General features: G+C 39.0%; 1 protein-coding gene across 2 annotated transcripts in view; it reads left to right on the top strand.

Moving 5' to 3' along the window:
• The window catches only part of LOC115795549 (adenylate cyclase type 1-like), a 44,399-nt gene extending 35,705 nt beyond the window's left edge, over window positions 1-8,694 (top strand). The window contains exons 8-20 of one of the 2 annotated variants that reach the window (XM_030751521.1): window positions 494-649; window positions 2,012-2,209; window positions 2,306-2,403; window positions 2,568-2,652; window positions 3,175-3,264; window positions 3,775-4,037; window positions 4,792-4,918; window positions 5,490-5,606; window positions 5,729-5,875; window positions 5,977-6,075; window positions 6,175-6,289; window positions 6,396-6,520; window positions 6,653-8,694. In XM_030751521.1, coding sequence (XP_030607381.1) covers window positions 494-649; window positions 2,012-2,209; window positions 2,306-2,403; window positions 2,568-2,652; window positions 3,175-3,264; window positions 3,775-4,037; window positions 4,792-4,918; window positions 5,490-5,606; window positions 5,729-5,875; window positions 5,977-6,075; window positions 6,175-6,289; window positions 6,396-6,520; window positions 6,653-7,075 — 2,043 coding nt within the window. In that variant the 3' untranslated portion in view covers window positions 7,076-8,694. Of the gene's footprint in view, window positions 1-493; window positions 650-2,011; window positions 2,210-2,305; window positions 2,404-2,567; window positions 2,653-3,174; window positions 3,265-3,774; window positions 4,038-4,791; window positions 4,919-5,489; window positions 5,652-5,728; window positions 5,876-5,976; window positions 6,076-6,174; window positions 6,290-6,395; window positions 6,521-6,652 lie in introns of both variants that reach the window. The other variant, XM_030751520.1, reaches the window with a different exon arrangement.
• The last annotated feature ends 4,254 nt before the right edge of the window (window positions 8,695-12,948 follow it).

Here is a 12,948-nt window from a genome sequence, read left to right as displayed (position 1 = left end):
ACACTTATGAGAGATTTTGGACTGATCTGTCAAATAAGGCTCTTCACTGCCATCATCTTCCAAAAGCTTTTGAGAGAATTCTTCCAGTAGATTTCTTTATGCTTTATGCTGTATTTTACCCTCAATTTACCATTTGTCTCAATACATAAAGCTGAAAGTTGAGACAATTTACCATTTGTCTCAACTTTCAGCTTTATGTATTGAAGAAAACATATATTTGTTGTTACAAATGACACTTAATCCATTTTTCTCAAACAGTTTACTGAAAGAAAAATGAGGGCATCAGAGTCATTAAACTATTAAAATCACCTAAAGCACTGATGTAGCTTATTTTAACTGCTTTGTTGTTAAATTCCTGAGCATGATAATAACAACTGCATGCATGCATCAAGTCCACAGTGCCTGTGCATGAATTATAGACCCTTACATATTATATATTACTGTACGGGATATCATGACTAAATACTTGTTCCCATTTCTTATCTGGTGGCAGATATTCCCAGGATTGATTCTTTCGGATATAAAGCCCGCCAAAAAGATGAAGTTCAAAACTGTGTGCTACTTACTAGTGCAGCTTATGCACTGCAGGAAGATGTTCAAGGCTGAGATTCCCTTCTCCAATGTCATGAACTGCGAGGACGGTGATAAGGTATTAACATCTGTGTCTGTGTTGACGTTTCTGTGTTTGTTATTGTGATTTTCTAAAAGATGCTACATGAAGTTTTCTACAGTGGTAAACAAAAATAGGCTTGTGTGTTCTGTATCATAAGAGAATAATGAGCAATAGATTATCCTTTTTTGGAGATTGCTAACCAGTCAGTATGTTGGTCTTGGCAGAAACTATCAGCTTTTAGGATGTTGCCCTCATTCAGAAAATCTTTACTTCACACTGTATGATTGTGTGTCCCCATTACTGGTAATCATAGCATCCTCCCATCGTAGACAACAGGCGGATTAGTATAAAACACAAAAACAGTAGAAGCTGATGGCCTATGTCATGCACAGTTTGGTTGTTACAGTAAACCTAAATTCAGACCACACACACTAGTACTGAGTGAAATGAGATATGCATTCAAGGCACGAATGTGAGCAATATGAGGGACAAAGATGAATGAATAGGATAGTTGGTGCAGCAGACATGGCTACGTGGTGTGTCCCGTGCTGCACTGAGCTCAATATAGAATATAAGGAGAGGTCAGGATCTGCAGGCCACTCTGTTTCTGACTTATAAATAAACCAAAACAAGAGTGTGAGGAATGCACAGAGAAATGCGGTGGGTGGGGTGGGGGGTGGAAATGGGGCAGAAATAAAGACTAGATGGATCAAGAAGATATAAACAGAAGCAAAGAGAAAAAAAAGGAGGAACATATGAAAGCAGGGAAGAAAATAAGGAAATAAAAATGAATATACAGAAGATGACTAAGTAAGAGCAGGGTACGGTAAGCAGGGAATATACAAAAAGCTGTGAGGAAGTGGATACTTTTGGAAGACCGAGACAGAACAAAGAACGGAGGAACAGACAGTGGCACAGAATAGAAAAACAAAGGAGGTTAAAAGAAGGGGAAGAAATCAGTGACATCTGTGAGCTGAACACATCCATGTCATGCAACAAACTCGTGAACACTGGTGATCCTTGATCACGCTCTGATCACCTACTGTGCTGTGTTCAGTTAGCACACTAACTTACATGAACAAACACACCTACATGTGCACGCATGCACGCACGCACACACACACACACACACACAAGGTGTTTGCTAAGCTGCTCACTTTGGCTGCCGAGGACACAGCAGGGTGTTTTCAGTAATGAAGTTAAGTGTGAAGGCAATGTCCTAATTTGAAAGTATAATCAGCTGCCTGTGTTTATTGTTGACTTTTTTCACCCTTGTTCCTAATATGATAATACTCAGGCATTGCAGCAAATCCAGGGTGCTGCATTCCAGCCTTAGTCACCAAACTGTTGTTGTTGAAGCTCGGCATTGTGAGTGAAGGTTTCCTCTCATTCCACCAGCGAAGGGCCATGCGAACGGCTCCACAGAAAATGAGGAACCGCTCCAACGCTAACCAGGCTAATGTGATCCAGAGCAGCCCCAGAACCCGGGTCAACCGCTACATCGGCCGGCTGATTGAGGCCCGTCAGACCGAGTCAGACACGGCAGACCTCAACTTCCTCACGCTCATGTATAAGTGCTCTGAGCGTGAGCAGAGGGTGAGGGATTTGAGAAACTACAGTGCGATGTTACTGAATGATGTTACAATGTAACATTTTGTTACTCAGTCTTTTCTGGTTTTTGGCATTGTGTAGTACCACCAGGTGCCCGATGAGTACTTCACCAGCGCAGTGGTCCTCTCTCTGATCCTAGCTGCCTTGTTTGGCCTTGTCTATCTTCTCATCATACCACAGTATGTACAAAAAATGCTTCTGTGGTTCCTTCCTTCCTCTTTCTTTTTTTTTCCTTTTTCCTTTTTCCTTTCCATGATTTTATCTCTTCAGCTGACTCTTTAACATACTGAGATCTATCTAACTAACCCCACCATTTCCCTCTCTCCTTTTTTTTTCCTCTCAGGGGCACAGTGGTGCTAGTTCTTCTCGTCTTCTGCATCTGTTTCCTTGTAGCTTGTATCATGTACCTCCATATCACTAGAATACAGGTAACTAGAGATGCTTTCTTATCCTTACCTGATCAAAGTGAAGGAGTTTCTTTTCTCTTTCATTAGTGCATTAACCTTTACCACAGATGCATCTGCCTTCTATTATATGAAGTTTTAAAAAACCTGGCAAGTGAAATTTTCTTCATAGGTTTTTGCTCACCAAAGAGAAAATATAAATGTATATAATGAAGCCACATAAGAACACTTTAATAGCCACTGGCTACATATATGCCCCTGTGTTGCATTTAAATTAAAATGGCAATTTTACCACTTTGGAACTTTTTTTTTTTTTTACATTTTGTAGCTTGTCATGCTCTTCTTTTTATCTCTCTGTTCTGTCCTCACTCTCCTCAACACCAAATGATGCTTGCACATCATTATTTGATTTTAAGCATTTTTTCCTCTCATGCTATACTTATTAACACTCTGTCATGTTGTGATCTTGTTTTGTGAATGCATGCAAGTTATTGTAAGCAATATTTATACAGTGGCCTCTATATTTTCTTCCTTTTTGTCTGTCAGTGTTTTCCAGGGTGCCTGACCATTCAGATTCGCACTGCGCTCTGTATTCTCATAGTGCTCTTAATCTATGCCGTGGCCCAGGCCTGTGTGGTAAGTGTAAATGCAACAGTAAAAATGTCACCTGCCACAAATTACCCACCTTACTGGCCAACCAGTAAAAAAAATGTCACCATGTTTTGAGCTGCTGCTGCTGTTCCCTCGGGTTTAACTATGCCAGTGGGCTTTATTGTTGCTATTTTTAAATTATTCATCTATTTTCAATTAATGCTATAGAGGTGTTGCTTTAGATGATGTGCAGCAGACTGGGAAATGAATAAAGCCAAAATTCTGATGTTACCATAATTTAATTATCAGAAAGTTTTCACTGAGTCTATATATGTCATGTGTGACATAACTCTGAAAGTGTTCAAAGTCTGTATTATAGTCCATCCTGTAATGAGTTTCTGTGTAACATACTATATGTTAAAACAGCTTGCACTATAAAACTTTTCATGAAAAGTGCAGACAAGGCAGACTGTGAATGCAGGTGTGCATTAAGCCTTTCTCCAAAAATATCTTTCACTCTGCATGCACATGCATTGCTGTGTTTGCTTTTGACAGGTGGGCTGTATGCCCTGGTTGTGGGGTAGTGCCAATACAAACAGTTCCATCATCATCATTGATGTGGATAGCGGCGCCAACCACACTATGGCAGAGCTTCCCTGCGACGGTGCCCGCTACGCCTTTCTGTCCTGTGTGGTGGGCACACTTACCCTGGCACTTTTCTTGCGTGTCTCCTGGATGCCAAAGATGGTGCTAATGCTTCTTCTGGGGGTGCTGTATGTCACCGTGTTGGAGCTCAGTGGCTTTCGCAAGACTGCGGGGTGAGAGGTTCATACCACAACATATTCGTAAAGCTCAGACCTCCTTCCTGACTTTCCCTGAAGTTATATGACAAGACTGAAGTGAGAGACCTCTCACAGTTATTATGCATCATGTTTTATTGTGTGCGTCATTTGAATATCAGATTCAATGGCTGGCTTTATAATAAATAGATAGCCAAGAGTTGGAAGAGCATTTACAGTACATGTGCTGAAATGTATGTGTGTGGAGGAGTTGTTGCTTGTCTTCAGCCCACACACTCTTTCATTTTCCACCCTTTGAAGCAGCACACATGCTTATTAGTTCCAAATCAGAAGCCTAAAAGGACAACGTGGGCTGCGTGATGGGACCACGTTAGCTATTTCAACCCAGTGCTGAGGGATCTCGCCAATTTTATTAGAGCTCAGATCCCAAATGTGCAACTGAAAAATGATTGTGCTGAATTTGTTCAGGTTAAGGTCAAGATCTCTTTTGAAAAACTCTTTTTTTTTTTTTAAGATTCAATCAAGTTAATAATAATATTCTATGGTTCCAGAATACATTTCAAACACATTAAAAGTAAGTTTTCCTTTTCTTTTTTTTTTGCTCTGTTTTGACACCCTCCTAAAAAAAAGTCCTTACTTACATCCTTTTGAGATGTAACTTTAACTTTACTTATGATCTCTCCTGACGCTGTGGGGGGTCCATTCAACCCCCCTGTGTAGTTTTCTGTGTGGTCTGGTCCAGTGCTGACTTGTGCATTGGTCTCTTCCACAGTGGGGGGTCCTTCCACATTCGTGGCTATGAGCCCATCCTGTCTCTGTTGCTCTTTGTCAGTGCCCTTGCCCTCCACTCCAGGCAACTTGACCTCAAACTACGCTTGGACTTCCTATGGGCTGTGCAGGTCAGGAAACGTGCAATGTTGTGTGCATGTCACATTTAAAATGAGCAAAGAAGAATGTGTGTGTATGCATGTGTGATCAAACAAAACAATAAATGTTACTATATACACATAAATATAGAGCTAAAGTGATTTGTAAATCATTGCATTCTGGTTTTGTTTTTTTTTGTTGTTGTTTTTTTGTTGTTTTTTTTTTTTTTACTTTTTCCAAACCCAACTTATTTTGGAAATGGGGTTGCGTATTTATAGGCTGCCAGATGTCTGTTCTTTGGCAAAAAAAAAAAAAAAAAGTAACAAGCTTCTTTTGGCTCAGTTTCATTTGGCACTGAGGTTTTGCATAGGGGGATAGAAGTGTTGAAGCTGAATTTAAGCCATTTAACCCTTTAACTAGCAGGATTAATCATGTAATGTACCCAAGTCTATTAATCATACTCTGAGGCTCACAGCTCAGTGGTTTGATGCTCACAAGTCATTTTAGTGACACCATGTGGTGGAAATGTGAAGCAAGCTTTGGTTCTCACATATCTCACATATGGCTATATCTGGATGTTTTGTGCGCTACTTTTGTTGCCAGGCGGAGGAGGAAAGAGATGGGATGGAGAAAGTAAAGCTGGACAACAGGAGGATCCTCTTCAATCTCCTGCCTGCACACGTGGCTCAACACTTCTTAATGTCAAACCCAAGAAACATGGTGAGCCACGATAATAGACAGGCAGGCAGGCAGACAGACAAACAGGTAGATAAAAAGCCTCAAAAACGACTAATGATGACATCTAAGAATATTTTTTTACTGTATTTTTTCTTTTCCTTTAGGATCTGTACTATCAGTCCTACGCACAAGTTGGTGTCCTGTTTGCCTCGATCCCAAACTTCAACGATTTCTACATCGAGCTGGACGGCAACAACATGGGAGTGGAGTGCTTGAGGCTACTGAATGAGATCATTGCTGACTTTGATGAGGTCTTTACGCTTTTTTGTTTCTTTACTTGGAAAATGATTGGTAGATTGGAATTGTTTTTGCCTTGTAGCGTTGGGTGTTTATTTGAATGTGTGTTTTGCAGCTCATGGATAAGGAGTGCTACAAAGACATAGAGAAAATCAAAACCATTGGCAGTACATACATGGCAGCTGTGGGACTCGTCCCCACCATTGGTACCAAGGTTGGGATTTTCATTTATCGTAGTTGTAGTCTTTATTGGGAATATGAAGGATTTTTTTTCACATGCACACTGACTGCTTGGTGCACTTTCTGTCTTTAGAACAAAAAATCTGTATACGACCACCTGAGCACAATAGCAGACTACGCCATTGAAATGTTTGATGTTTTGGATGAAATCAACTATCAGTCATACAATGAATTTGTCCTGAGAGTGGGTGAGTCTCCATGTATAATGATGTAATGTCTTGGTTCCTTGGCAAAAGGAATCTAAGTGTGACTGACTTTACAATGATTCTGTTTTGATTCCATGTCTGTGCACAGGTATCAATGTGGGTCCAGTGGTTGCAGGGGTGATTGGAGCACGGCGACCTCAGTATGATATCTGGGGTAACACGGTCAATGTGGCCAGTCGAATGGACAGCACTGGAGTACCTGGAAAAATACAGGTACACATTTCCAATTACAAATGACCCACAAGGATAAGGTGAAGTCAAGTGTAAACAGCTTGCCACACAGTGTTGTCATGTCTACCAACACTTACAACAAATATCTGTATTTCCCCTGCCTCTATCATCCAGGTGACTGAGGAAGTTTATCGGCTACTGAATACCAACTATGACCTGGTCTGCCGTGGGAAGGTCAGTGTAAAGGGTAAAGGTGAGATGCTGACCTACTTCCTGGAAGGGAAGGTTCAGGGTGTGGGCACTGTAACCACTTCCTCTGTGATGCGTTCCGCCAGCCTGGCGCGCCGGATCCACTCCTGCGGAAAGACGAGCGTCCCAACCAACCTGGGCAGCGTCTCCTCTCCTGCCAGCCTCACTGCTCATGCCAGCATGGGTAGCAACATGCAGATGAGCACTGCCAACAGCAGCAACAGCCAAGCTGCATGCCTACCCTCATCCTGTGTGCCCGTAGTGGGTAAGGTTGATGAAGAGGAGGATGTAAAGGTGACAGAGATTGAAATTGAGACAGTGGCAGCTGTTGCAGATGTGTCAGTGTAGGAAGAAAGAAAATATATTCATCTAAAACAAGGCAAGAAAACCCGGTTGGAGGACTAGAAGAGTCTAGTCTGTACTGGCACAACCCAGGATACGCCCATTCAGGATGTGAACTTCCAGAGATATGAAGTCATTATACGGATAATCACACTTGCGTTTAGGGACTTTTAACCGCTTGCCACTTTTCGGAGACAAAATGCCGAGTGCAGAGATGGGTACCTGGAATCCCAAACCCTCTTTTAACATCTCTGTAACAGATGATTAGATGCATGGTTTTGTTGGATTCCATCAGATCCAGGTATAACGAGCTTATTTATTTTCTACTATTCTGTACAAATTCGGGGGATATGTTCATTGATATCCAGAAAAAAGACTCATCATGCTATTGCTTTTGCACTGTCTTTCTTATTATGCCAAGGATTCATTGCATTATTTACAGTGTAAAATAGTGTTTCTTTTTGGTGTATGTAAGCATGCAGGTGTGTACTTGTGAGTGTGCGTATGCATGTGTGGTAAATTCTGAATTGTAACAAAACAGCACAAAGTCTTTTTTTTCTTTTTTTTTTACTTGGAGCTCACTGGATGAAATATGCTTTTTATGATACATATTTACAGTTAATAGTGCATGACTTTTTAAAAGCTGACAGCCATAGTAATGATACTCCTGTTGAAAGAAAACCAAAGTACTGAGCTTTCCATGGATCACAAGATGTAATACTTAAACTGCCTCACCAGAGATGAGAGAGAAAATTGCAGTAAACTGCCATATTTGGTGTCTTTTTTGAACCCTGGAAAGACAAAATCAGGTTTGCTTAATACACGACATTCTTGTATTTCTCTGATTCATGCTGGTTTAGTGTAATATGGCATGCACAAATAATACACTGATAGTGACGGCTTTATGGATAAGAAGACAAAAAGATAATACAAGGAAAAGACAAAGGTACATAAACCTAAACAGCAGTTGTACCGAGTTGGATGTGTGTTTTTTTGGATGCTAGTTAATGCCAAAAGGGGACCAGTCATGGAGTATTTTAGAACATCACACAGAGGACCAATACATACCTACATACAACTATCTAAAGGAGTTAAGAGTGGCATTCATCCACACAGAAGAACGCATATACTATAAGCACACAACTTCCACAAATGCATGACTTAGCATTTCAAATGCTCTATGTACTTTCACACATTTTCTTGAGGGCACAGAACATTTGGTGCTGTGTTTCGCTACTGTCTTATACATATGTCGGCATATACATTACTGTACTACTGCTTTTTGTCATCCAAAAGCTACATTTTTGAGTTTTCCTCAAGAAAAAATAAGCTTTAGCACATCTCTCAGATACACTCTCAGAAACTTGATGCGCTTCAGATTATCTTTATAGCCTGCATCTTTATCAGCACATAGAAATTTCACTTGATCTGCAAAAGTGTAAATACATCACGTTACAAGTTCTTGCCTTACTCAATAAGCTTACAGTGATTGCAACTTGCCTTTTTAGATATATTCACTTTGATATACAGATCATACTTTTTGTAAATAGCCAAAAGTTGTAAACTATGTTGTATCTTGTACAGTGTAAAGTTGGGTTATTGAATATTTTGTAATAAAGACAATATTGGTGTATAAAATATGAGTATGGCTATGACTGTCAACAACTGAGGGATAAAGAAAGTAGTTTCTGGAGTTTTGTCTGTGAATGTCAAAAATCATTTTTTTATTATTTTTAAGCCTAAACAAAAGAAATCACAACCTTACACACCACATTCACACATTACCCACAGAACAGTGAGAATTCAGCACGTAGCTAACAAATTCAACTTTGTATGGGCAGTTTTTTCCTTTTTAGGTCCACTTGATAATTTTTCATTTTTCACACATTAATTAATCGTTTTCATTGTAAAAGTTTTCATTCTCAACAGCAACATATGTAAGACAATAACATGTTTATCATTCCAGTCAGTGTACTTCGACAGCCCACGGCCAGATGGATGTCACCGTGTCTCAAACACTCAACAGGGGCCTAAGCTGTTTTCCCAGCACTGATGTAAAGTTTGTCTAAGGTTCACTCAGTGTAACAGTTAAGTCAACAAACACCTCACTTGCTCAACCATTTTCTGGATAGTACATTAGGTCTTTTTGGGGGGCTTGGACTGAGAAAAAAAATACTCAGTTATTTGTAGTTTTATGTTGATTTAGCTCAATTAAGTTCTTAATTTACTAAAAGAAGCTAAACATACAGCTTTCAAATTCACATCCCCTTGACTCTAACTTGAGCTGAGATCAAGCAATAGAGGAACACCAAGGTAAGCAATGGCTAACAAGCAACTCTCATCATGGTGTCATCAGGGCCAAAGGGGGTTGAAACGAGTAAATTAGGTCATTGCACTCCTGAATACTCACACTTACATAAAGACAAGTAGCATATGTCACAAAAGAGAAAATGCAACATTTTATATACATCCATATATATGGATATGTTTCCATATAAACTCTATGCATATACCTATATCCATAAATTAATGTTTGAACATTTCCTTAAAAAAAAAGATATTTGAAAATGAATTTTAACCTCAGTATAAATGTTTTCTATATAGATACTGAATTGTATGTTAGTGCCAAGAGGAATTTAAAATTTTGCTGCGCAAGCAACTAAATGGAACTCCTGCACACTGTCTGCCTATTGCATGTATATTTATTAAATTACAATGTTTTAATCTATTGGACCTTCATCCAGTATGTCTGGTATGATCAGGCATCAACTCCACATTCCCAGCTATATATGCAAACATAGGAACAACAGCTCCCATCCTAACATCTTTTGTCACTTATAGTCACTTGAATACATAAAGGCTAAATATCTCCATTTCTGATTTCTTTGTAAACTTAATAAGGTTGACTACGTTGTAACATTTTGCTATATATCGATACCTGTTGATCTATAACATGGATTTGGAAAGGTCTGAAGTTATGTGGATGTTATGTAAGATTAATGTTATCATTGTGAGCTATTAATGATACCATTAAACTTATAGGTTTGCTACTTACATGTATATCTGAAGGTATTCACTAATCATGTTAGGATGACTGAGGCATTTGCTATGTCTGTGTGTGTATATATATATATATATATATATATATATATATATATATATATATATATATATATATATATATATATATATATATAAAAGTTCCTTTTTTCTATAGAAAATATTTGAGGTTTAAAGCAGTTGAAAAGGTACTGCAGTGTTTTACCATAAGATCCTCATAATAAACTCAATGCCTTCAGACTACATTATTTTGCATGGATATTGAAAAATAAAGCAATGTAAGCCATTTTTTTTCCTGCAATGACCTGTCAAAACATCTGCTGGGAAAAGCACGTGTCGTTAAGCCTCTGCAGCTGATTTGAATAATCAACTGATTGATGAAAACGAGGCAACACTCACACTAGAAACTGCAGGATCTTTACTCCTAATCCGAAAAGCTCAGTCATCCGGCTAAATGGACGTTCCACAGCAAAATGTAAGTCTAATCTGTTATCACTATTCTTTCAATGAAGTTTGAGCAAAAAAAAAAAAAAAAACAATCCTAAATGTCATCAGTAAATGGGCTTTTTTTGATGGAACAGAGACCACGTCTGGAGCCCATCCAGGAAGAGTCAGAGCGTGAAGATGAAAATGAAAGAAACAAGACAGGAGAAGGAAATGAGGACGATTTTCCATTTCAAGTAGGTGTGGAAGAAGAAGGTGCACTGGCAGAAGATGAGAGCGATAAAGATGACGGTGCTGCTCAGCTGAGGGTTCTGAGACCTAGGAGACTGTCTCGTTCCATGAGCCAATTACCAAACAATCAGCTTGAAGAAACCGAGAGCTTTTCTGTGTTTGATCTGAGCACATATGCATTTGTTCTATGTGGTGAAGCTACAGCACCTGGTCAACCAACATTAACAAATGTAAGGAGATCCAGTACTGATAAGCTGAAAGTAAAGGTAGGTGTTACTGAGTACTTGCTACGTGCTTCTATTTAAAATCTGGCAACATTTAATTGAAAAGAAAAAAAGATGAACAGATGAATTTCTTTTGCTTTAAGGTCTCCAAAATTAAGTTGCAGAAATGGACACAACCTAAACAGCCAGCGCAGAAGCCAAGGAAACGCTCCAAGAAGGACTTTGTGATTGTGAGTGTAATTTTAAGCAAAGCAGTTTTAAATTTAAAAATATGAATTACAATGCAGCTCCTTTCTCACTACTGTCCTCTAACATATTTTAAAGCAGGAACCCTTTCCCCAATGGCTAGTGGACCTGATGGTCAGCATTGAAGAGGCAACAACTCATCAACTGGTGGTTGAGTAACACTGTCTCATGAAACATTCAGGACACTCCAAGCCGTGACCTCATTCGTGACAAACTGAACGTGGAATAAATTCTGGCCAACGTGCCTTATTGAAAGTTGCTGCTGGTGGGGAGTGAACTCCATGTGCAAACCTGTTTTGTTCGTCATACACGAATAAACAAAAGGAATGATAATTGGTTTCATTACAAGAGTGCACTACTTAATGCAAGCATCTGTTTCATTACTCTGTATATATTTTTGTTCAAGAGTTAATTATTTCATTCTTTTATCTTTGGTTTTTGGTTATGTGTCCCTCTCACCCACCTGTGCCTTCACCATACTATTATGTTCCTTTTGGTATTAATCCCTTTATCAGCCACAGCAGGCAAGGACCTCCTTCTGTCAGGCTCAGTCTGTACCTGTTTACTGCTCTTCAAGTCACTAGATTTGGATGCCAATGAAGAATGCAACTTTAAAGACTAAGGCTCTCTTCAGCGAGCATACAAAATTGTGAATACTGCTTAAGATTTTTAAAGATGGCAAATTTAAAACAACAAAAAAACATACATTTAAAATTAGCCAGACCCTCCCTATCAAATGCATATTGAATAAATATGCACTTCATGTACTTATTGTTTTATTTCTTGTTTTGGTGCAGTGCCCAGATCCTCAAAACCAGCAGCATTTCTCTAACTTCATCATCTCATCCACAGACTGTACACATACCTAAGTTACTGAAACTCATTATGTTTTTAGTAACTGACTGTATATCTGTCTCCTGGATGAATACTTATTACAGTGAGGGATTTTTTTTTTTTTTCAGGAAGTCTTGATTTAAGTAAAGCTTCTTGTATGAATGAACAAAAAGCTTGGGGTCACTACTTATTTAGAGTGTATATCACACATTAAATCGTATATGGAATTTGACATAGATAGTCATGACAAATATTACACCAAGAAATCAGCCTTTTACTGCCATCTTTTCCCAGATAAACATGTTGTGATTTTTAGCGCAGAATCATTTTTGGGTTAAGCAACGCTACAGGTGGAGGACCTTGTTTATCTGCTCGCTTGATAAGAGGAACCTTCACCAAGAAGATTCAAAGGACAAATGGGATTTTTCTGTCAAAACAGTGTCAGCACCCAACCTGTCGGCATTACTTCACAAGATAAAAGTTTGCTGATAGCCACAGCAAAGTTTTATTCATTAACAAGCCATTATATCAAAGCCTAGAACTCCTTGGATTATCGAATACTCCCTATTGCAGATGTTATTCACTATTCATCATGTTGGCAGCACTGTGCAATTGTTTTCATAACTCTAAAGTAAAGAAAGATGACAAGGTTGTTTTGATGTACAAGCCAACATCAATATTGACAACTGACCTCAATCTACGCAAGTCAAGCGGGGTCATCCACCTCTGTGAAAAATATTTTATATCTGTGCTGACATGTCAATCATTAACTCTTCTGGAGGCCAGAGCTTTTATATAAATACTGCTGGTTCACAGAAAACTAGTTAGAAGAAATCAACC

The sequence above is a fragment of the Archocentrus centrarchus genome, chromosome 17, assembly GCF_007364275.1.
Source record: "Archocentrus centrarchus isolate MPI-CPG fArcCen1 chromosome 17, fArcCen1, whole genome shotgun sequence".
Taxonomy (NCBI): Eukaryota; Metazoa; Chordata; class Actinopteri; order Cichliformes; family Cichlidae; genus Archocentrus; species Archocentrus centrarchus.
This window is presented reverse-complemented; position numbering and strand designations above follow the sequence as displayed.